The 25,870-nt window shown below is 44.0% G+C and overlaps 1 protein-coding gene across 1 annotated transcript in view; it reads right to left on the reverse strand.

Moving 5' to 3' along the window:
- PTPRF (protein tyrosine phosphatase, receptor type, F) overlaps positions 1–25,870 on the reverse strand; it is a 289,331-nt gene that overhangs the window by 84,518 nt on the left and 178,943 nt on the right. Inside the window, exons 5-8 of the mRNA XM_009077131.1 lie at positions 22,273–22,461; positions 15,699–15,707; positions 14,692–14,709; positions 5,865–5,975 (exon numbers count right to left, since the gene is read on the reverse strand). Of these exons, the coding sequence (XP_009075379.1) occupies positions 5,865–5,975; positions 14,692–14,709; positions 15,699–15,707; positions 22,273–22,461 (327 nt within the window). The remainder of the gene's footprint in view (positions 1–5,864; positions 5,976–14,691; positions 14,710–15,698; positions 15,708–22,272; positions 22,462–25,870) is intronic.

A 25,870-nucleotide genomic window follows, 5' to 3' on the forward strand; every position in this document is an offset into this window, starting at 1 on the left:
ATTCCATCCTAGACAGACAGGATGCTCAGGGCAGCCCAACCATCCTTTCCCATTCACAGTGCACACACATGCATGCATGAATTCAATTAAGAGCAGAAAATCTCAGAGCTCCAGAGATGTATTTCCTAGCCCTTTGTGCAAGTGGATATAGAAGGGGAGGGAATGGACATTTAGTTGGCACAAGATATGCAGGCCTAATTGTTCCACAGACGTCTGTGCAGGTCATGTGGGGAGGAGGAGGAAAGAGGTTTTCAACTCCATTTCTCTGTTGCATTATCATGCACTGAGCCATAAGTCACTCTCCTATTTTCTATAAGGGTCATTTTGCAAATAATCAGGCTTGAACCTCGCATTGCACTTTTAACCATCAAAGAACTTTGCAAGGAATAAAATTGTTAAGCTTATTTAGCTGAGTTCTATAAAGCACACTGAAATTTTTAGATGGAATGTGCTAGCTGAAGGACAAAGAACTATTATTTATTAAACCATGATCATTATCATCACTACAGCACAGCGAAGTGCTCATGGAAACACTGATGGTGAACACACTTCACCCTAGGAGAAAACATGACAAAAATATTCATGGAGATAGATGAGGAGGAGAAATGTGGCAGAAGCATCCATGTGCTTCTCTGGCTCTGAAGCCAGGCAGCTCTGGTAGGAGGATACACACAGTGGCAGTGGCACGAGCCACAGTGCTAAGTGAGCAGCACTTAGCTGCACCAACCCTCCACTGGCATACACAACTAGCTGAGGTGTACCTGCCCAAACTACAGCTGCTCTGAATTGGGTTATAGCAGCATGGCTACAGCTTCAGCATGGGAAAGCCCATGGGGGCAGAGGAAAAGAAGTTCAAAAGTACTGAAATTCCATATAAAGGAAGGAGTGCACTTTCTTCACCAGGTTACTGTTGCACTGCTGTACTGCAGTGTTATCTTGAGGTCAGGAGTGCACAGGGCATACACATGGAGATTGATGCCCTTCAGACCCACAGCCTCCCTCAGCCACATACCAGCTGCCCAGGGCTATACTCTGCGGCCTCTACTGCAGCCTGATTTTGCTGCTTCTGATGGTCCAGGGCAGACATCTGTCCAAAGCAGCAGTCTGGGTCGTTCAGTGTGATTCAACTACTGGTTTGTGCTTCCTGTCATCCAGGCATCTCCCTCACAAGTGTCTCCAGTCTCTGCTTGCCTGTGATTGCTGCCAGACCCTCAAGCACTGGCAGTACCCCTCTCTGGTCAAGTATTGTCACCCCTACGAACCCTGAGGAGAGGCAGGTTTAGTGGAGCACATTGCCAGAAGTGTGCATATAGCTGGGTTGTAAACAAACGTATTCTCTTGTTATTTAGCCATTTTTCAGACATCCCCAGTTTTGGCTGCTGACTCTTCGACCACTGTCCTCAGCTTTTACTCTTCTCCTGGCAATAGCCTTGAGCTTTGACTGCTGTTGCTATTTTAGCTGTTTTAATATTACATAAGCAGAAAATGTTCTTTTTAAAGGCGTCAAGTCCTGTTGCTCCAGGCCCATGTCAGTCATTCAGAATTATTATTATTTACACAAGGTCCCTGCTGCAGTAAGTATCATATAGTTGCAAGTAGCCATTTCAGTGAGCTCCCTCTGTGTCTGAGCCTAAGCTACTACCAAGTTCCCAAAGGTAAAACCCTGCAGAGGCCAGAGAATCGCTGTTAGTGACAGAGCGACAATCCTAATTTCATTTTGGGTGAAATCTGGCAAATAAAACTCCAAGCAAGGTTCCCTGCTGGCAAATGAAATACTAGCCTGGCCTTTCAAAAAGCAGATCAAGAAAGCACAGATTTTTGCAGTGATACCATTTCTATTTACTGCAGTCTGATTTACTAGTTGACAATTTGGGGAGAGAGCCGACAATACAGTTTTAAATGGTCTTTTTAAAAAAGTAGCTGTGCAACTGCTTCTCTACAGTATGTGTAGCATTTTGGGCCAGGGAACTTGCTGCTCTTGCCCCACTGGGCCATGCCTTGAGGGTCTGAAAAGCAGCACTTGAGAAGAGAAAACTGGGCAGTAGATTTCTCATTTGATGGGAAGTGTGCAGCCAGTGCTCCCATAAGTACTATTCTATTAGCAGTGGCATTGCTCACTGCTGTAAGCAGCACTGGGGAACACACCTAGTGAACTCCATAGTGTATTAATAAGGATATTCTTATGCTCAGTCTTCCTGTTCATCTGCTTCACTGAAGCAGGAAAAAAATAATATCATGTGTAGAGAAAGAGGAGGGCAGAAAATCCCTTCATACTGGGGAAGAGTCAAGTAACAGTGCTTCTATTGAGAGGTACACCACACAGGCCACCACCGTCACAGGCATTTCATAGGACAACAGTTTCAGCTGAAAAATGCTCCTCTTTGTGTAGATGTCCCTGAAGCTGTAGGCACATGAAAAGTGAAATGTGTTCGTAAAAAACCAATAGCATAGGTGAATCAGTGCAATTATACTATACTCCTAGTGTGCATGACACCACCCTTGTCTTTTTTCCACACTAGGTCCAATCTGCCTTCTACTCTTAAATCAATTTTTTGAATGTCTTGAATCAACTTCTTGGTCTTTTACTGCTAAATTAGACAGTAAGCTCTCTGGATTAGAGGAATCACATTCCATATGTTTCTATTCCCTTCCCTTTTCCCTGCAGCACCATCAAGTCCCAAATCTAATCATTGTTGCAATATACTGTGGTAGATGTAACCATGGACCAGAAACGGATGAGTGTCTCTTCGTGGTAGTAACAGTAGTGTCCAGACCAGCACTGGCAAGCATGCTTGTGCTGAAAGGGCAGGACAGGAATATGCCACTGTAAACCCCTTCGAAGTCCCTGCTATGCTCCAGATAGCCGCCTTGCCCTGGTGTGCTTCCTGCTCTTGTTTTCAGCCTGTTCTTGCTCCTCTGATGGTCTGGATGTTTTCTGCCACCCTCCACTTGTAGAGGGCTGAAGCACAGCAGTGGGAGGCAGCTGTCTGTCAGTGCTGATCCCCAGCCCGATCCTGGCTCAGCAGCAATGGACAGACAGACCCAGCAGTCCAGAAACAGAAGGCTTATGAGGGTTGCTTTCCAGCACACTTAGTAAGATGAAAATAATAGCTTCAAGGAAAATGCATCCATTTTCCTTTACAAATCCCTGGTGTGGAAATGTTTTAACTTTTAATGAAGTCCATCTGTGCAGAAGTGCTGGCTCTAAAGGATTCACAGAGACAAGACAGTGGTGTAGCCTGCTCCTTCCTCCTCTTTTTTTCACTGACAAAGAAAGCCCTGAGCAGTGCCTGAATACTCCTTCTCAGCACCCAGGCTCTTCCTTTGTTGTCATGAAAAGTATAAAGATGCTAATGAGCCTGTGCTTTCTAACACAGCTCACTGACAAAGGATTACCTGGGAGGCTAGGGAAGGGGAGGACATGATCAAAAACATAAATCCCAAGAGTCAAGAGACAAACAAACATTTGCACTATTAGAAAAACAATATGCTGTAAATGACAGCAGGCACAAGGAGTCCTGAGAACTACACAGGGTGGGACTTAGTGCTGCTGCTCAGCACTCAGCCATGCTTCCTGAGGAAGTGGAAAACTTCTTGTGTATTCACTGCAATGAGGTCAATAGTTATAAAACCACCAAGGAGTGGTGGTGCAGCCCACAGACTTAACTTCCACTGTAATTTAGCATTAATTAATGTCCTCTCTAATAAAGATGTAGGCACTTTTGAAGATCCTACCAAAAGTCACTGATCTGTCTAATGAGAGCACTGTAGGACTATCACAAGAAGAACAAAACAGGGATTCTTTTATTCTGCATCCCATGCCTGAGAAAGTAAGGCATTTTTATTATTTTCCTTGCCTGTTAAAGAAATGTCATTCATGGTTTGAATAACTTTTTGAAGTCTTAAACTAATGTAGTAAGAATATGACATTACTTCGTAGAAAAATGGCTATTAGAAACTAAGCAAATCTAGGACCTAGTATGCACAGGAAATAAAATCTGATAATAATTTATGGGCAATCATGTCTTAAATATACAGCAGGATTTTATCAGCATCACACAGATTGGAGATCCACATTGTAAAGATTATGTGCAAGAAGAATGCTTGTTTCAAAAATTTGTGTGTAAAAAAAACGACAAGTAACAGCAAAACACATGTCTAAGAACATGCTTTCTTCGGTGAATATCAGGATCCTCTCACATGTGCAGACCATCCATGGCCTATGCCTAGCCCCAACAGAACAGATGAACTTTGCTGAGCAGCAAGCCAAGTGTAAAATTCAGTACACTCCTCAGTCCTATGGGATTCATTTGCTAAACAAAGAGTGTTCATTAGTAAGAAATTGCAGAGCTGTTAAGAAGAGGCTTTTCTAACTCCTGAAGCTCCTGTGCCTTTTTCAGCCACATCTCTATAGAAAACATAACATTGAGAGTCTGAGCGTGTCACAGGAAGCAAAAGCATTCCAAATACTGCAGCAATACAGCTGGGTATCCACACAAACCTATGCAACAACACCCAATCTGGTAGCTAGAATCCTTTCTCTCAGGGTGCAAAATGTCAGTTTGGGATGAGTTTTAGTGCAGCTTGCCTGAAAAATGAAAGTGCAAGAATACAGGGAGTTTAAGATCATCCATAAGCACACTGTGAGAGTGAAATGAGTGATTCCATTGCATAGATATAGCTTCATCTTCTGGGTATGCTTAATTGGATACTTCAGTCTTCGAAAGACTCTTATAATCCAAATTATGCTGCAAAATAAAAAGCAGTCCCCCATAATATGCAACAAAAACAATGCTAGAAGCCACTCCTAGAAGCAAACACACAGCATGAGAAGACTTAATCATTCTCATGTCTTCTTTCCATACTAACCAATGCTTTAGGATTGCATTTTCTTTCTTCAAATCAGAGGAAGGAAGAAATGAATATGAGAGTCTATTAGCAGACTGCTGATTTACTATGTGGAACAAAGATCTGGTTCTAACTTCCTAACAATGGGTTGCACCAGCACAAGAATGTTCTTTCTCAGGAAAACCTGTAACTACATTTCCCAGGAGTTCCTGACCAGTGGCTTTGGTTCTACAGAGTTTCATATGAAGCAGCACATTTTTTTTTCTTGCTGAAATTAACAGAAAGTGTACAGGGAATTTAGCCCTTGCTTCCCTCCAAGCTAACTCAAACACCTTCAATGTAAAGTAACAAAACCGGCAGGAGACTGTCCTAATATAAAACCTAGTTACTTTGGTATGTTGAAAACAGTTTTAAATTGGCAACATAGCATAACCATTAGAAAAATCACTTTACATGAATTGTGGCTAATTTCCAGCAGGTTCCCAGTGTGAGCCATTAATACCCAGAAGCTCAATCATTGATGCATTTAAGATGGATTAGGACAACTCCAAAAAGCTGTTCAGTTTCTAAAGGTACACATTCCAAAGCAGAGGCCTAAATATGGGCTCACTATAGCTGAGCACCGCTGGCTCATCAGAGCATGGCCAGTTTTACACAACTCTACTAAAGGTTAGTTTATATTAAGAGGATTAAGCACCCTTCTATCCCAATTAAAATAACTATGACACAAAGTTAAGGAGAACAAGGGAGAAAGGGATTTCAATTCTGCCTATATTTCAGCATTTTACATAATACCATATAAACAGTAAAAAAGATTTCCAGAAATGTGAGGCAAACACAGTATGGATCAAAGATACCACTGAACTCAACTTGCTCATTTTTGAGCAAAAGGCCCCATCACACAACCCACAAAGTGTGACCCGGGCACTAAGACAGGGATCGTACTCCTTCACTGAAAGCCATGGAGCCTTTTGGGAGGGAGTAGAGTGACCTCCTTGGGTGGAAGGTGCTCTTACCTCGAACATAAAGGTTAGCTGGGGCAGAGTAGCGGGTTCCTGCGCTGTTGGTTGCAACACATTCATATTTGCCTTGGTCTGACTCCTCACTGTTCTCTATTTGCAGAGCTCCTGTACACAAACAAGATGAAAGAGACAATTCAGGTTATGGCAAATCTGGTAATCAAACAGACGACCTCTGAAAAGGAAGGCCATGCCCCACGCTTTTAAGGTGTCTTCTTGGATAAATATATCATGATGTTCCCTGGACTCACACGGTACCAGCATGCAGCCAAAGGTACCCAGTCTGCTGTCAGAAACTTGCGAAATTGATAATTGTTATTTTTTTTTAATGTGCAGGGAACCAGTTACTGATGTATTTCCAGCCACCCCAACAACATATATTCATCGCTTCAATAAAGGAAAAAACCATACACATACGCACATATTAATTACAGCTTTGTATCGGTCTCCTGTCTAATGAAAGGACCTTTAATAAGCCTTTTATCAAAACTGCCAAGCACAAAGCACACTAACTGTAGCTGTTTGTTTCTTATCTGATCCACACAAAGCCTAGCAAACGCTAAACAAATTGCGACCTTCCTGCAGAAATTGGCAGAGTCCCATCCCTCCCACCTCACCACCCTTCCTTCCAACAGACATCCCTGTTTGAGCAAACACTTTGCCTTTCGCTAGCTTTCTCCATGTTACTGAGCTTCTTGTTCTTTCAGATTTCATCATGATATAAAAACATTAGAAGCTCAGCCTGAAACATCAAAGATACACACCAATGCCACACACCCAATTTGCTGCACGGTGCTCATGTGACAGCCCCCCCCTCCCTTTGTCCCAGCAGAGCTTACTCTCCCAGCTTTGGGTCAGGAATGGTTGCTTAGCCCAGACCGAAGGTTCCTTGGGACATGATCTGATCCCATCCTCTAAGTGCCAGAAGCACGAGGGGCATATCTAAATAATTGCAGTAATTGCCAGGGTACACAGAGTAGCACGTTACATGGGGAACCTGTAAAATACATAATGAGTGATGATCTAAGGTGGTTTTCTCTTATCTGCTCAGCCTAGTCTGCTGGTGTCCAGCACAGCATGGCCTGGGATGCTGGTCTTTCATTCAGCTTCATGCCTACCACAGGTCACTGCACAACTGGTCACATCTGAACTCTCTTAACTGGGCTTCATATGGAGACTAAAAGATGGAAATGCAGAGAGAGAAAGCAGCAGGATGCATGTGACAGCAAGCTGGCACTGCAGGAGTGAGCAGCCCTCGGCCAGACACTGAAGCGGCTGGGGCTCAGCCTACTTCCCACAGGCATTGGGGGAATAATTTTTTAACTACCTCCAAATGCTCAGATTCTGTTGGTTAGGATTGCCTGTAAGAAGGGAACTCTGCTCACAAACCATATACTGAACTAAAAAGCATTAACCCCTTTGCTTGTAAGGATTTGAACTCATTTCTGCCTGCCACAGTTCAAAATGACCACTGAGAGCCGCACTGAGAATAGCTGGTGAAATTGCCTTCTCCCTTCTTGCTGGTTCAAGCTGGAGAGGTCAAACTCAGTTTTTCATATCATCAGAACAAAAGAAAAACTAATGTGAATCAAGCACTGCCACCTACATTATTTAGAAGGATAAATTGAGACTGTAGCATAAGTCTATATGTCATGGGGAAAAATGAACTTCCCTGGGTTCTGCCATATAATAAAAATGATGTACAGAGCCCTCCCTATTGTTGCATTAGTGCTGGAAATGAGGCTTCAGTTAGACAGAGAAACCTTGTTTGCAAAAGTCTTTCCACCTACTAACAAAAGGACCTGCCAGCTTGCCTAGCCACAGTGCTCTCTGGACACCCACAAGCCAAAGCCTAGAGAGCTCTGCTGCTTAATTCAGAGAAAACAGCGGATTTCTATATGCTGTCTGGGAAAAACATCTTCAAGCAGACAGCAGCATGACAGGCAGTGGAGCAGGACGAAGTTTCCCAGCATTGACAAGGTACAGAGAATCAGAGAATCTAGAAATGGAAAAGACCTATTAGGTTACCTTCTGCATCCCTGGAGGCCAGGGCAGGATTGCTCCCTGTTGTAAATGTACTTGTGTTCTGTCCAATCCCATTTTAAATGTGCCAAGTAATAGGTCTTTCACCACTTCCTCAAGGAATTGATGCCACCACCAGGTTATGCTCTCTGTCAGGAAGATTTTCCTGGAACTCACCATATATTACTTCCTTTGTAATTTCTGCTCATTGGGCATGCATGTGCTGCAGAGCTCTTTCCCAGTGCTTGCATCAGGCTTGGCTGGGAAAAACTGTCTGCTGCAAAACATACCCAAACTTAACAAAAAACCCAGCTGGCTGGGCTGGGATTAGAGCCAGCTTCAGGTGATAGGCAGTGGTGGCTGCCTAGAAAAAAGTAAGATCCCTGGGTAATTCTGCCAGAAACACATTTCTTTTCCTATGCCCTTTTAGCCATTTAATACATATCACTGGTATTTATACCCTTTATACGTGCAATCACCATGCCTCTTAAATGTCAGTCAAACTACTTTTGATCTCTAGGGACCTCAACAGCAGAAAGGAAAAAAACCAGCATAAGAAGATGAAGAAAATGAAGGCAGAGGGGAGATTCAGATGACATGCTGTTATTGCCTGTCAGTTCTGCAGTCAATGTGGACTAATTTTGAGAATCATACTATAAACATGTTACATGTGTCAACAACTGATGACAAACTGCTCAGGGACATTGGTCAAGGGATTCTGGTTTTGCCTGGGTTGGCATGACTATGCAAACTATGGTGCCAGGAGCAAGAGAGAGCCCAGAGCAGAAGGAAGTTAACGCAAACCTCTCAACTGAACCAGAAAGAAAACAGGTACTGCAATAAATCATCATTAGACAAACATACAGATCCTGCAGCACTGCTGACAGCTAGCAGCAACTGGAAGGATCGTGGTAAACGGATGGCAGCCAGCATGACTACAGGGTTTTACTTGAAGGACAACCTACAACTAAGTGATGGATCCAGGGAAGTGTAGAGTGTCTCTGAGTACACAGATTCATGAATAAAGTTAAGAAGCTCAGACATTTCTGGGATCAGAAAGCTGGAGACAGAAATGCATCTGAGACTTGGAAAAAACTCCCTAAGTATAAAATGCTGCCAGCCTTATTTCAGTGATCCCAGAGAAAGACAATAGTTTCATCTCTTGGAGGGTTCTCATCTAGTCTGGACAAGACACAAGGAGTACAGGGAAGGAAGAACTGAGTCCTGAGTAGCTCCTTTCACTGAAATTCATAGAAGCTGCATCCAAGGACCCGCAAAAGCACAGTGAATTCTCTGCTTTGACGGTGCAAAGGACCTGATTTCTATTCCTTGCCCTGTCAACATCTCATAATCTTCTGTACCTCTGCAGGGCTAGGAAGGTTGATTTACTTTGATTCATTACTTTGGGATTTATGTTGCACAGGTTGCTGAGTAAGGTCTTGTTCACACAGGATACTTCTTACATGAACTTATCCAGTGCTCCTGTGCCAGGTGCCCTGCTCTCATTTGCAGGGCTGAGCCCTTTTGTGCAATCAGGTAACACAACTTCAGTGGATGCATGAGGACCATCCACCATCAGGACATGCATACACAGAGAAGCAGTGAACAGCTTGTTTGGGAGCTTGTGGGACTGTATAGCAGTATGTGTGCATCAGAGTGAAACCTCTCCCTGCTGAGCACCACTCAACCTCAGCTGCCTCCTAAGCACCTGAACGGCAGAAGGGCTACAGAAGAAGAGGAGCAGCCATTCCTCACCACACTGCCATGTCACGTCAGTCTTTCTTGCGGCTCAGATCTGCTCCTGATAATAGATCTCAGCTTATCAGAGCTGTCAGCTCCTGAGAAAAAACCCTGGCCTCTCTCCAGTGCCACAGAGAACGGTGACAAGGCACAGCTCTCCAGGGCTGAGGGCAGGAGCTGGTCCTGCTGACTGACTAGCATTCCTTATATTATATTCCATATTACTTTTTCCTCCGTGCTGGTATCTCCTTGCCAGTTCCTCCCCTCCTCTCCTAGCTTTTCTTTTGCCCTTTAAACTCGGACACAGACAGAAACCCCGTTAGCAGCTTTCCAAGATACTTATCTATTCAAATATACTTGTGCTCAGGCAAAATCATTAGTTGCAGTGACAGTGGTTAGAAGAAGCATTAAAAAAGTGTACTGCACAGAGAGAGCACGGGGAAGGCAGATCCTGATAACGGACGCATCTTGGCAGTGCTGGGTACTGTTGAGCCATGGAGGGCTTGTCACTCTCTCCTCTAGGTAACAAACCAAATGTAAAAGGCTCTGAGCTGCCATACAAATTGATCTCTGAAATCCTGCTCTGTAGCTCATCAGGTGCTCATGCTGTCTTATCCCAGAGAGCACCACAATGAGCTAAACACAGCAGCTCCTGGGGCGACACTCTTCCATATCTATTTCGGTCAGAGCTCCGTCCCCAGCAGTGGGAGCAGCACTTTTTCCTCTATCAGGGCATTCACAGCCTCAGTCCTCCTGGCTAATAAGGTAGGGTCTGACTGCTTGCCCTGGTTATAAAATTAGACATGGAATGAAATGCTCCTGCAAGTACCCAAGAGTCAGAGGAACCAGGCTGCAGTCACAGTACTCATCTAAGGCAAGAACTTGCAATGTAGGTGTTAACAAAACCAGCTACCTGACCAGGGCCCTTCCTCTCAGGAAAGAGGTAAATTTTGCCCACCCTGGACACCAGGGGACATGGCTATCCTAAAACCCTCCCTTCCGTTTTCCCCTGCCTCCCATCAGCTTCCTTCATAGAAATGCTGCCTAACTTCCTGCAGCAGTAGTCTTAGCCTTCTCTTCATCCAGTGCTCAGGTGGGAGTCTCAATCCTTTCTGCTAAAAATTCACTCCTAGAGGAGAATTTCTCTAATAAAATCTAGGGAGCGGTGGAGCAGGGTCAGAGGCAAATCCAGACCAAACAAGGACCCATAAACGTTAATATGGTGGAGAAAGAGACACTGTGAAGCCCTGACTACGAGGAAGTTGGACTCTGACACCCTGGCTGCTGCCTGAGATAACCAACATTTCCTGTGGGAGCTGTGAAAAACCACCAAAACCACAGAAGAGTCACTAATAATAAAAATCAGCATTTCCCATAATCACTATTTTTGTTAAGTAATAACAGCAGCATCTCCCAGATGTTACAGAGGATTGCACCTAGCCTCCACCAGCCATCAGCACTGCCAAATATGCAAAACAAGGTAACTACAAATATATTTTCATTGTTAGTGTTCAAAATGGTTATTACACCTGAGAGGCTGGTGATTGGCATGCAAGGGGCCTGTTTGGGATGGCAGCACTGCTGAGAAACCACTCTGCTGTGCACAAGAGGCAGCAGCTGACAGCACCCGACTGCTGCCATGAGCTGGACTCGGGCAGAAAGGGAGTAGAGAAGATCCAAAATGCTCAGCAGCATGAGGCCTCCTCTTAGTGGAGTTTCAGGATGCTCTGATCTCTCACAAGCAGGTACAAGAAATCTCAGGGGACTCTGCGTCAGAAGCAAAACTACAGCACTGTCAAATACACAGTAACACCTCTGTGTGCTTCTAAAGGGACATGAGTCAATCTAATCCCAACAGTAAGAAACATGGCATTACAAACATTTCCAGGCACTACCCCAGCCAACCTCCCCCTGACACTGCTCCTGCAAGCAGATCTCATTTTTAAATTGTTTTTCTTTTGCTTTCTTTTGGTGACTGCAAAAGCTCAAGAAACAGGAAAAAAATCCTATCCCACACAAAGTGCAATCAAATGTACAAACACATGCTCAAAAAGAGACAGCAAAATTCTTTTAGCTTCCTCTAATCTCTTTGGATAGCTTTATGCTCCAGCTCGCAGGATAGCGTCAAAATACTGGAGCTATATTTAAACCAGTTCGCTTGGGACTGGAAAAGGTTTAGCTACAGCTATACAGAAGTCGGTGCGGGTGTTTACCTGGCTTCCCAGACAGCTTCTGACACCCAAGTGAGCTGATCTAAAGTTAATTCAGACAGACCTCTGCTACGCTGACGTCTGCAGGGAAGAAATACTCTTATGTATAGGAACCTCTGATATTTCCTGTGGTGACAGAAAAGTAACAAATAAATCTGACTGGAGAAGGATAATGCCTGAGATGATGATATTTCTTTACCTCCTCATGTGCATCCAATCTAGTGCCTGTACAGTCCAGCACCCACCAGAAACACAACCGTGCTCGGCTCTCTCTTACAGCCCAGGGCAGGAAAATGCAGCCAGGTTTCACAAAAGGTTGAGTGAGTTCGATTGCAGAGAAATGCTGGAAATGAGCATCTTATATTCTACTTCAAAAATACAAATGGGGCAGAACTTGCTTAAACATGGATTTGCTGATACTATCTGTGGGTCACCTTAAGAAGCCAGCTATTGCCTAATCTGATGGGCATTTGCCAGCTCTGTGTCTTTCTCATGAACAAATGGGGATTTCAAGATTAAATTACTACTTGGGGCAGTCCCAGAGGGGTAAAGGGTGAAGCTACACACAGAAATTCTGAAATATAGATGGGAGTGCTCCTCCCATTTCAGGGAAGCCAGAGATGTCTTGGACAGAAAGGACTAAATATGCAGGGGTGAGGTCAACTGAGGTGTTTAGAGACAAAAATCTACTCCTGTTTGGAAGGGGTGCATGGTATAACTTCTCAGGTCATCCTCTGGCTAACCACACGCTGCTCCCTGTGAGTGGGTTTGCCATCGCTCCAGCACGAATTCCTTAGGTGATTTCTCAAGTACTCCAAACACACAACTACTAGTGACATAGTCACAGCAGCAGTGAAATCAAAACAAAACCACCCCTTCCCTCCCAACATTATTACCAAAACGGTTCATTAAGAGCAATTAGTTCACCCTTCCTTCAGACCAAATGAATGGATTCCAAAGCATCAAACTTACCTTAATGAGGAACAAGAGTGCAGCTGGGTATAGAACATGGCAGAACAGTCACTTCTACATGGACACAACCTCACCATCACAAAAGCACTTTCATCTAATCTGTCGTTATCTTTAGAAATTCAATGACCTCCATTTTAAATAAAAGGCATTAGGCTGACAGAAATCCTCTAGGAGAAGCCAGAGAGCAGCACGTGGCTTCTGTTTGCTCTCACAGAAGTGTCATCTTTGACATTCAAACAGGACACATATATTTTAAATAATGTCAAGAACATTCTTAAAATACCTCATCAGGACTCAAACGGGGGTGGGAAGGGGGTGGGGGTGCGGGGAACTTATGTGTTATGAGATGGATGGTTCTTTTCACAGAGATGTGATCAGTTCCCAAGCAGGACGTATGGAGCATCCATGTGGTTCTGGTGCTGAGTCACTAATGTCATCAGACCGGGCAGGCATGCAGCAGGAGTGCAGGGAGACCCTGCGATGGCTGCGCGCTCCGCGTGCTCGGCGGGGAGCTCAGAGCGGTCGGCTAGTTAGAATTCCATCTGTCATTTCATTTTAGGATTTGCAGTAGAAATAGGAGATGAAGAAATAGTTTAAGGAGCTTGTAACATCACAGCTGTCAATCTCCATTGTTCCAAAGGGAGGAATGACAGATATATAAGCCCATTCATATCAAAATAAGGTTTGCAGTCTTTTTCCCTGACCCAGATTTGCTACAGAGGCAACTTAATGCAAATATGTATCAAATGGCAATTCACATTTACTCTAAAATCACTTAACAGGAGCTGAAAACATTAACCCCCAGCAACAGAACCAGTTCCAAGAGTCAGATTATTAGCTTCCTGCAGTGATTCAGGGAAAACGGGGAGGAAAGGGGAGAAGGGGGAAAACTGAACCAACGAGTTCGTGTTGATTTATAGGTAGTAGTCATTCTGCTGAGAAATCCAGAGGTCAGTCAAGAGAGGTAACCAAAATCACAAGAGAATTCAGAAGGGCCTTAGCATATAACACTGATTAACATGCTAAAGTTAATCTAAAGAGACAGCTTTGAGTGTCTGGGCTAGAAAAAACAGCACTCCAATTGGAAAGTCATTACTGGTGCATAGAGCCTGTGAAAACTAGCTGGGGACTGTGCACCAGGCTGGGCTGGGCTGTCAAACTAGGGGTGGGTTTAATTAATGAAGGCTTAAAGCAGCCAGATGTGCTTCTAATTCATCTGTTTAAAACAAATCTTGTGCTGCAAAGCAACATCGCCATGGCCAGCTCAGAAAAGGGGTCTAGGCCAGTGGTTCTCCACTCTGTCGCCACATTAGAGGGCTAGTACACTTGACAGGCAAACATGAGGAACACATACAAAGGTGCTCCTTATTCCAGAGTCACACTTGCTCAACCTTTCAAGAATTTTTCTCCTTCTGCTTAGAGTTTCATGCCCAGCAGCAGCAGCAGCGGCGAAGAATTTGACTGTTCTCTTGTGAAAATGTTACCCCCATACACTTACACCAAAGAAATCCTTCTAAAACCCCCAAGACACAAAACCTCAGAGGCCACAATTGTGTGGGACGTTCAGAGACTCACAGGAGCTGCAGGAGACCTCAACTCTCCTGTGGCAGAGGCCAGGGACCCTTTCCCAAACTTTTGCAAACTTTCCACTAAATAACCCCCTTTCAACAGTGCAAAATTGCAATGGATGAGTCTGCAAGAAATCACGCTAAAACCCAACCAAAATAAACACACCAGTGGGAGAGTGCAGATGAGCGAGAGCACTGGCAGAGTTAGGGCTGAGAGTAAAAGCTGGAGATGAGAAACACTGGAGGAGAAGGGACAAGGCAGACAGGAGATGGAGTGACGTGACAACTGGAGGCACATTTCAGCATTCTTACCTCTGATCGGTGTACCACCTGGTGAGGTAATTTGAATGCAAATAAGATTAGAGAGAAGCATTAGTACAAAGAGGAAAGGAAAAAAATTATAACTAAAAAGCAGAAAGTTTTTTTAAAGCTAGAATTTGTATTAGCGCGACAGGAATAAATAAAAAGAAATTGATGTGCAATCAAAGTCAGAGTGGCACTCTCAGGAGGTTAGTAAAGCTCATCGCTTCCAGGAGTGCAGCATCCAGCCCTGCATCTTGCCATTAAAGCCCCCACCCTCATGAACAGGGGCCGAACTAAGCTGCCAAGGTGGTGTTGCTGGCTGGCCTTGCCACTTGCATTCCCCCACACCACTGTTCAAGCAGTTGAGATGGAGGACACTTTGGGAAGATGGTGCAGTGCCCCTTCATTCCTCATCCAGAACAAGGAGGGGGTGTCCTGGGGGCTGCGTGACTCTGAGTGTGCTGGGCAGGACGGGTGGAAAGCGCATGGTTGCGGGCGCTAGGTGCAATTTTGCTTTGAGGTTAGAATGACCAGTGGGACAAAATCTGCTCACTTAAAGACATTAAACTAAGGGGAGAGTGCAATAAATCAGTTTTGAGCCATTCTCCACATTCGCATAACCCTTGCATCAGGTTCCCTCTGGCAAAGAAATTGGTGTCATGCAGAATTAACTTTACATACAGAAATATTTTGAAAGGAAGTAGTTTCTGGTAATGCAACAATGGCACGCTAGCCAGACCTCTGTTGTTCCTGCCTAATTTGGATGTTAGCTGGAGAAAGGAATCCCCACCCTCTTTATAAGGCACTGGAGATAATTTTACATGCTGTAATGAAGAGTATCTTATAAGGAGGGCTTCTCTGGAGTGAGGTTAAGTTACCCTGTTGCAACGATCTATAAAGGTTCGTTTTATGAGGTCAATGTGTTTAGAAAGTGGAGGATCCACTGGTCAGTGTCTGGAGTTCAGAGTACAATCAATAAAGCCTGATGGAGAAGCTCCAGCTAGGCAAATTGGCACGGAACCCTTCTAATCCTCACTTTTGTCCCCTTGGTCTTAATTTGCACATATGAAGGCTGTTAGTATAAGGGAGAGATTCATGCAGATAGAATCCGTAGGCAGTTCATGGTATGTGTTGGTTTTATGCAGATTTGTAGGATCTGAATACCAAGCACTTACCAAAGAAAACTGAGGAGTTTAAACAGACAGAAAAACAGGGTTAAACAGGACACAGTGTGTCAAATCATGTTCAGTGTATTGATTAATAAATACCAGTATGCATACAAGAGTGTCGTGTATCTCAGATTTACAGCTCATTCCAATATCCACAACAATGATCACCCAATGGGAAAGAAAGACAGAAAAGAATTTCTGTAAATACAAAGAAGGCATATTTTAAGCACATTTAACTTGCCTCTTAAAAAGTAATTACAATATTTATGCTTATTCTTTCTCTTTCCAAACTACCCTTCCTTTAGGCAGAGTCCTTTTTCAAAGCAGGAGCAGCAATTCAAACTACTTATTTTAGCATTTTCCTCTGCCAAGATGACATTACCCCATTTTAACTTTATGTCTTGTTATATTTTCTGACGGTTTCTATCCACAGATGACTGAAGCATCAGGAAAAATCTTGCAGTGACTGAAGTTGTGGGTAATCTCTCCCTTGCAATAATAAATCTGTTGCTTACTTATCTATCTTAGTAACTACCTCTACCCTTGACAGAACACTTACACTCAGAGCTACTTGCATGGTACAGCACAGCCATGGAAAACAGGGTTATTTCTCTTTGCCTATTTGGAAAGTTTGCCAAGTGATATTTTTGTTCTGTTTGGTCTAGGGCCTTTCCCCCATCTGGTGTATAGTGTGTCCCCCACCCTATCCCTCCCACATTTTTCAGAGTTAAGAAAAGAATCACCACAGTGTGTCACTTCCCATGGGAACGGTGCAATGACTTTGAGCACAAGCCCAAGGGGCAGAAAACAGGACTTCCTTAGCTCTCATCTGGCAGAAATAGGGTTTGTTGCTCTGTCCTAGAACAGAAAAGATTTGCAGCAAATCTTTAAATCTACTCCCTGTAGAGGCTAAACCCTTTCTCTAATATGCAATTGTCTACACAGAGCTCTAGAAGCAACTGCATACTTGAAGCAGATTCCCTAAAACATTAAAGTGTGGCCAGCTCATTTTTTCATGTGTTGAATCCCAATCCTCCTGGCTTCCAAATGTAAGCCAGCCCTTGTGGGAGCAACACAGGCTTGCTGTATTTAGTGCAGTGTTTGTTCTGTGTCTTTCTCACTTTTGCAAAGTTAAGACATTCACTCTTGACTCAGAGGACACCATTACAGTGAGTGCACAAGACTTTTCTGTTGGACCCCAAATTTACTCATCCAGAAGGAACAGAAGTTTCCTCTTGTCCTTCACATCATATGACAATTCATCTCTGCCTGTTGTCCTTTCAGGGTGTCCCTCAAAGGGACCAAATCACAACACACAGGCCACAGAATGCCAACATAAGAGAGCCCATCAAGTAACAGAGGTGTCATTGCTCAAATGGTAACTCAGGTCAACTTACGCTGATCACCAGGCCAATTTATGCAAAGGTCACCTCAAGATCAAACCCAATTCCTCGTGTTTGAAATGTTTGAAACACTCAGAAGGAAGGAGAATTAATTACCCCTTCATGATAACAGACACTGAGTAACACCCCATACAGTCACTTCAGTCAGGAATGAGTACTGCTCCTGACATCCTCTGCATACTAGAAGCACACAGTTGGGTGCCCAAAGCAAGGCAAAACATAGGATGACACACTGGAAAACCCCATGGGTTTATTTGTGTCAGTATTTCCCAGCATGGAGGAGAAGCTCTGTTGGAAAAAGGACTTCACTCTGCTGACACAAACTCACCATAGACTTACCAACAAACCACTTCCTTGTAGGAACCTAAACCACCAAAAAATCACTCCAAAGCAACATCAACAGAAACTAAGGCTCTTTCTGGCTACAACTGAACACTAGGGCAGTGCAACGCTGAATCCCAGAGAACTCTGACAGTGCTTTTGGCTACTTCCTAGTATAGTTTTAGGAGAAACACTTTTCAGAAGTGAAAGTACTATGGAAAAAACTATTTGCTGTAAGTTGCCACGGGGAGTCTGCATGAATCCCATGACTGCTGTGTACACCTCACATAGCAAGACCTAGGTGTGCAGTACAGGTTCTTCCATGTTACAAAACTTCAGCTGTCAACTGGCTGGCCACAATACTGCTTCAACCCTTGCAGTCAGTCCTTTCTGAGAGAGTGTCCATACTTGTGTGGGCTCCCTGATCCTTCTGGATAATACTCCCCAATCCTCATTCTCTTGGTCTGTCCTTATACCCCTTGTCCCATGTCAGTCCCCATCTGATGTCCGGACTCAAGGCTGTTCCTTGCCAGGAGCTGAACATCTTCTGCTGGGTACTGACTGCTGGCTATTACCAGTGAAGCAGGATATGGCTGTCACAGCCACTGCACCAGGGCAAGTATCACCTCTTTTTGCATGTTTGTTCTCTGTATGTTGGGTATTCCTTTTGTTTCCAAATAGGTAGTGCTTCTACTGATATCACCAAGACTAAAACAAAAACACCTGCTGGTAACTCTGAGAGCAGGAACGCAGCAAGATGATGTGGTGAACCAGCTCCCACTGCTTCTTTGTTAGAGGCACTTACAGTTTTCCAGAGAGTGACTGAAGGCACCTGCAGAGTCCTCTCTGATACTTTACTTGCAGTTAATTGCCTGAAACCAGGGTCTAGGGCCTAGAGCATGGTTCCATAACTCACTTAATTGATGGTGATTAAAAGAGAATGCTACCTTTTGTAACACCAAGTTCTTTATTGGATGAAATATAATGTTTCCTGAATTTCTGGAATTTCCTTACATGGCAAAGATATCTGTGTGTTAACATTCAGAATAGTTATTTATTCTAATTTGACATTTTGTTCATAAGTTTTCTGAAGAGCAAGGTGGAAGACCAGTTCTTCAGCTATGAAACTCACCAGAAACAGTCTAGAGCTGTGTGAGTATGAATTCCATCTGAGTTACTCTGAAGTCCTTAAGAGCTTGTGATCCAAGAAACTTTACAGAAGAACTATGAAGCACCAGCACAATCTGATCTATACTGAGAGAGTTTCCACCACATCATTAACTAATTTTAAAACATGGCTAGAGGTGCAGCACTGACCCTTACTGCCAGAACTCACAGGTATATATCACCTGCAATACTACAATGTCTTGACAGCTTTAGAATCAGTTCAGCCAAACAGGTTTTAAATGTGTTAGCATGCTGGGGAGGTTTCCCAGCCCAGAGCTGGCCTTGGAGCGCGTGTCAATGACTGAGAAGCAATGATTGAGGTAATACACTGTGGGGGAGAACAGGGAGTTGTCCTGAGTCACTGCATTTGCAGAAAAGCAGCCTCTCCACAAGAGGTGGGAAGTATTAACAAGATGAGCAAGGGAGAATTTTGCTATAACCAGCATGAGTCAGAGACCTTGCTTTTGCCTTGATTTGTGATAACAGAGATGAAACCCTGTATTTATTTGTGCTCCCATCTCTAGAGCAATTAGCCCAACATCTACTGGAAAACCTACCAGCACTTGCTGGACTTCAAAAAGAATTAAGAGGTAGGAGGAAAGATCTATGTATTGGTGAGAAAGAGTTAAAAAAAGGCCTCTAAATGTAAAGAGTTATGCTGTCAAAAGGTGTAACAAGAAAAATGCATTACACACAGGTAGATGTAATTAGTAAATGAGGGGCAGTAGGATCCAGATCAGATTTATTAACTGTGCATTTGCTCCTGACAGACACCTGACAGCACACAGATCCTCTGGGGTTAAAAAAACCCAAGATGATGGCTCGGATATCTCAAACCACAATCTCTAGTACCTTGACAGAAGATGAACAGAACTCTATAAACTGATGTTCAGAGACCCTTTGGGCACATGATCTGACTGCATGCAAGTTCAAAGACCTGCCTGAAGCCCCCAGAGCACTGCCAGCCCACATAACTCTGAGTGTCAGAGGAGAGCACCTTTTCCAAACATGCTGCTTCTTTACCTCTAGCTATTTATTTCATACTAAGAGCCTGAAGAAACAAAATCATCCCTCAACCCCCTCTCTAAGTCAGACTCCAAAGCTGCTTTGACCTTCATGACCTATATTTCATACATCTGAATACTAATATATTATGTACCCACTGAAGGTCGGACACTCTATATACGAAATATTGGGCTCACAACGTGCTGGAGCTATTTTAACTACATCTGTCTAGCTTTTATTGGGTTTTAATTAAATGAAATTAAACGAGCGTATATTTAGATTGAGATAGTATAAACTGACATTCATGCAGATATGCCAGGCTGACTGTAAGATATGATCTTAATGGAGCAGAGACTTTGCAAACTATTAAACTCTCCCATATAATGAGGTATCCATTTAAATACTCTTTCCTTTGAAAAACAAGTCTGCCCCACTATGGTGGAGTGCTGGAGAGCTCAATTAGCACCTTGCAGAATGAACCGGAAACTGCCCAACCCATCACATTGCTCACACAGGGTGACTGCAGTCACATACGTGGGATTCAGGCACTTCAAAGTATAGGCCCTACTTTATGTCAACTACAAATACAGGAAAAAGCCACAAATGCAAGCAGGAGTTGAATCTCTGGCCCATGAGAAGCTGCAATCTGTGTTCCCCACTCACGCCAGGATGAAGCAGAGCATTGGTGACTCTTGGCATCATATCACCAGGTTGCTGAAAACAAACTTTCAAACTCATATTTGGAAGTTCCTTGCATTGAACTGTGGAAACCTCCCTTACTACATTAGAGAGCTAATCAATTTCTTTTGTGAGTCTGAGGATGCGTGCTGCTCATTGATTTCTAAAAGGTTCCCTTGACACCTCCCTTGGTAATTAGTGTGTCTTCAGCAAGCAGCCAGCTCTAGAGTTTGAATCCCAGATGAAATATTCAATTGAGATGTTGCTCAAGAACAGCAAATAGGAATCAAAACTTGGATACTGTGACAGGGTTTACTAGTTTGTTTTTAAACTTTCTAGCTCGCTAAACTTGTGAAGCAGCTGGTAGAGAGGCAGCCAAGTGCCTGTGAAAAGGAGGCTGGAAAACGTACAGCGGGTGCATCAGAGGCTGCCTTGCTGCTCATTTACGGTAATTTCTGATGCTGATTTAGTCAGCTATGAAGTGAAACACATCCATGTGCACTTTCCTATTGCTGCTTCCTAAAGCTTCTCAGAATAATTAACAAGTGTGATATTTTCTTTCAGCACAAACAGATCAAGATTAAACCATGTTGTGGGAGAGATAAGCTAAAGGTCACTGGGAAATTTCATAAGCTATAAATGCATTAGTATAATTAGCACTCACTGGTACATCAAGGTGGGATCAGGAGTGTCAGGCTGGGTTCTATTTTTGATGAGAGTGATGTCTCATTACCCACTCCCCCAAGTACAAACCCACTTCTTATCATACAAGCATCATCTGATGTATGCAGAGGGCTCCTACTATGGGGACATATGTCAAGACGTTCACCTTGCTAGGAAGAAGATGGTGTTGCCCTGGCAGCAGCACTCATAACAAATGGCTTTTGAGTGCCTAGAAATACATTGTGGCCAGGTAAAGCAGTATGCCTCTTATTTAATGGTGAGACCTCTCTAGACCAAAGTTGTTCCAGCTCTGTTCCATTCTGTACTTCGTGGAGGGTACTGGAGTTTTTTTTCTCCAGACTAAAGCTGCTGTATAGTGGTGCTGTGCGCCGTTAAATAGCCACTCTAATTCACGCCGGGGAACTCCACTTCATCAGTGAATAAAGCAACGTTTTATTTTCTTTAATTCTCTAATGGGCCTTACAGTCCTGAGAGACTGAACAGTGCAGCAGAAAAACAAGAGTTCCTTGCTAAAATGAGTGCAGTCTTAGCCACCCACAAGAACTAACTGTCTGCATTTCAAAAGCTAGTATTTGGCTTGTCAAACAGAAGAATGGAAAAGAAATCGTGTATTTCAAAACTGTGTCCACCTTCCCTTGGAATCCACAGAATTGCTGCTTTTTGGATTTTTCTTTATTCTTGTGGTGACATGTAGCAAGGATGGTAATGATCTCAACAAACAGCAGTGTCTTGCAGAGTCTAAGTAAGGAGTAAAGTCATACATGACCACTGATAGTAAAATCTCAAGCAGTATGTCATTATCCTGATTTGTACTGTGCTCCTATAAAAAATACCTGAGACCCACTGAGTTGGTAGTGAAATGTCTGAGCCTACCAAGGATTTGGGGCAATGTCAAGATGGTCTACAGACAAAGAAATCCAGGTGAGGTTCCAAAAGGCATGTCCACTCTAATGTCTCCTTTTAACAAGCCACGATATCCTGCCAGAGAGGATCAGCTCCAAAAACTGTTTTTTACATTGTAAAAGAAACAAGCTCAAATCAAATTGACATTTGGATTTAGAACTGCACTTCAGCATTTCAAGGTAAAAATAACAGCAGCACATAAAGAGAAGACAGAGGAAGAGTGAGGAGGCAGGGAAGGCTTACTTGCTTTGCTACCTTACCCGAGCGGAGTTGCTTGATTCGCCCATTACTAGTTGCTGTGTCGACAGGAAGGAAGTCTTTGAACCAGGAGATTTCGGGATCAGGGTTACCACTGGCAGCACAGAGCATTGTGGCTGTGCGGGCCTTTTCCACCACCTTCAGCTGTGGGCCCATGTCAATGGTTGGAAAGCCAGCTGGGAGGTGGTCTTCTGCAAGAGGGAAAAACACACAAGGTTAAAGAGAAACACTCAAGCATAACGATGGGATACAGTTGCAGTGACAGCAGTGCCATGCTACAGCATCTGCGCCTCTGCTGGAAAACAGCAGCCTGACTTCCCTACTGAGAAGGTTATCAAGCCCTTAAAGCACATTAAGCTCTATAATGAGCATTCATTACACCAATAGAAGCTTCCACTAAATTTAACTCCATTTAAATCAATTGCCTTGGGAAACGTCCATAATTTTCATTGATACGTACGCTCCATCTATTGTTGTTAATAACTCAGTAAAAGCAGGTATTTGCCTTTTTGTGGGAGGACTGACTTGAAGATAACAGTCAAACACAAAGCCAAATAGTTTGAGGCATCTTGAAAAACAAAAACTAAATAATAAACCCCCTTAGAAAGGTCCAGAGAGGCCCATTTTATCCTCTTTTCTTTTACTATGAACATTCTGACACATTGGTAAAATGGACTGCAAATCTCTTCCTCGTGCCCCCAAACCTGATTCCGAAGGCTTTTAGAAACTAATGAATATAAAGCTAATGAGCCACACTCTGCTCATGAGCTGCTTTGCCAGCCTGTGCTGTGGCAAGCTCCTTGTTCATTTTCTGGGCTGTAGAGAGCAACAGAGGTGTGTGAGAAACGGCCAGTGCACACTCTGGCAGGTCCTACTGCAATATGATGAAACGAAGCACCCCCATAACTGCTAAAACCATTCATACAGCAGGTACGAAAATAGTTAATTGGGTTTCCTGCTGCAGAGCACGCTCAGGTAGGCTGGGTGGAATACATTAGGCAGCCTTCACTGATAAGCCAAGGCATGCTCCAACATCGTCATTCAATAGCAGCTGCAGAACAGAGCTCATTTATTCATTCTGTTGCAAGATGTACTGTACTCTGCTAAGCCTGAACTGCAATCAAAAGGACATACTTTCGCAGAAAAAAAAGAACTTGAAGAACATTAAAAAGCTTTTAAAGCACCAGAAACTCAATTATTTTCAGTATGTTTCTTCTTCCCCATTTTAAAGGAACTTAAGCAAACCTCTGGCAAAACGGATTTCTGCAAGGCTCCCAGCTCACTGCAGTGTTTAAACAAACAAGACCTCAGCATCTTCCCAAGTCCCAGAGGAGTTCGAACTTGCTGCAATCTGATTTTTCCTGCTATCACCACACATCTGGAACTGTATCCCTCAGTCCTCACAGGAAGGTACTACTAGATAGGTCACCTCAGGTGCTTCCTTCTACCTGCACAGCCACACCTGCAGCACAAACACGGCTTATGGTGGCTAATCTTACATATTCCTCCGTAAGAGCTCAGGAAAATTCCCGAGACCCTTGACTTGTTTCCAGATAAAGACTCTGTAGCACAAGGGAACATCTGCTGAAAACACAATGCCTGGGAACACTGTTTTTCTGTTTAGATGAGAGTGACTATGAAGCATCCAAGGTTTTCTAAAGGAAAAAACATTCCTGATGTTCATTAAAAGCACAAACTGCATTTTGTCTCTCAGACCAGCCTCCCAAGAAACCTCTCTCATCATGAGCAAACACAAATGGAATTATTTTTTTTTTTAAATGAAAGGTACCATGAAAACTAGTTCTTTTAGAATTTGCTCTCCATTGATTTTCAAAGACAAAAGGTACATAGAGCTTAACTGGAATGACACCAGCGCCAGCATTCAACAGGAAGCAACAGAAGCACTCAATACTGAGCAACCACAATGCATACTCCTACATGGCTGAAAAGAAACAAAAGAAGGGTACACATAGAAGTACAGCATGGTATAGACTGAAAAGCAAAGGAGGATACATAGGAAAAGCAATAAACAATGACAGCCCCATTGGATTGAGGCCAAGTTTGCCAATAGTGCAGCACCTTGCTATTTAGGGTATTGAAAGAAGATGTTTACTCTGGGGAGACTGAAACCCTGAAGTGATCTAATCTAATCACCATGATTACCATTGACAATCTTTTCTGGTTTGCACAAGATTTTACAAAGAATGCACTGAACTTGGTATCATCCAGTAAACTTTGTCCAAAGTCTGTGTGGAGGCTTAGCACATAGCTAAAAGCAAACCTGAAACCACCATTTGTGCAAGAAATCCCTTCCCATATGCAATGATCCTTGGCTCACAGACATGAGAGATCAGAGAGTCCTTCACAGTGTCTGATCCACAGGTACACGACCAGCCTGCTGCACTGGAAGTGACTGTTCCATCAAAATTAGCAGTTTGTGATGAGTCACAGATCAGTAGAAATTGTACAATCTAACCTTGACTTCACTGAGTACAACACAGAGGCACTGATACAAACACCCAGTGCCAAAGCTATCTCTGCTGTATTAGAAATCTTAGCTCAAGCCTTCTCGAGATTCCAAAGCTGCGTACAGCACTGCTCCCATCCTATCCACCCCTGGCAAGCCCAAGCCATTTCAGAGCCCAGATGAGAATGCTGTGCACTCAACACCCGAACAGAGTCCTCAAGTTACCACCACGTGATTATCCTCAGTGCCCAGACCCCACATCGAGCTGGACACAGACAAGCACAGGCAGGCACGCACAGCCCACGTTCCCTCTTAACTGCAAACAAGTCCCAAAACTACCATGACAAACGACAGTAGTAGAGAAACAGTGTGTCCTCTGTAGTCAGAGCCACAGCAGGTTCCCTGGACCAGCACTGGTACCAGTACAGCACAGTTCTCCCTGGAGCTTGACACCTGTCTATCTGCTTTGGCCACATCACCACCAAAACTCCAGCAAGCAGCACTGGCATGCTTGCATCTGCCAAAATACACAGGCAGCAAGGCCTTGCTTGATCCCTTGTCAATCAAACGTAAAGGCAACACTGGTGTTTAAGAGCTGCAGTGTGCCTCCAGGAGGCTGCAGTGCCAGGCCACATCGCTGTGCGATGAGACGCCGGGGCAATCTGACAGCTGGTCTCTGATCACACCTCAGACACCCAGAGGCTGGAGTTCACCTGCTGTTAGTTCTGGGGTAGCTCCAGAGGACATGGACTGGGACAATGTCAGAGTGTCTGGTGGAGAATGAGCACCTTCTTCAGACATGGTTAGGGACCTCAGGTGCCTGTACCATCACAAAATGAGGGACCTCAACTCCTCCAGGTCTCCCCTGTAGTGTGTGGCTCTGGCAGCCCCTCAAACCCTCCCAGAAAAGAGAGGCTGTGGAGAAAACCTGAGCTGGTCACACGGCAGAGCACAGCCCCGAACAAGCCCACGCCTGCCCAGTCAGCAGCACTCCTGTAGAGATAATGGGGCTCTGTTCCAGCCTGGCTTGGCATTGCTGACTTCACTGGGACAGCAAGGGATGTCTCTGTGTTCAAACACTACAGGTGACGACAGCAGTTCAGAACTGTTCTTGCCTTACCTTCCCCTCAGGC

Source organism: Acanthisitta chloris, unplaced genomic scaffold, assembly GCF_000695815.1.
Source record: "Acanthisitta chloris isolate BGI_N310 unplaced genomic scaffold, ASM69581v1 scaffold18366, whole genome shotgun sequence".
Lineage (NCBI taxonomy): Eukaryota > Metazoa > Chordata > Aves > Passeriformes > Acanthisittidae > Acanthisitta > Acanthisitta chloris.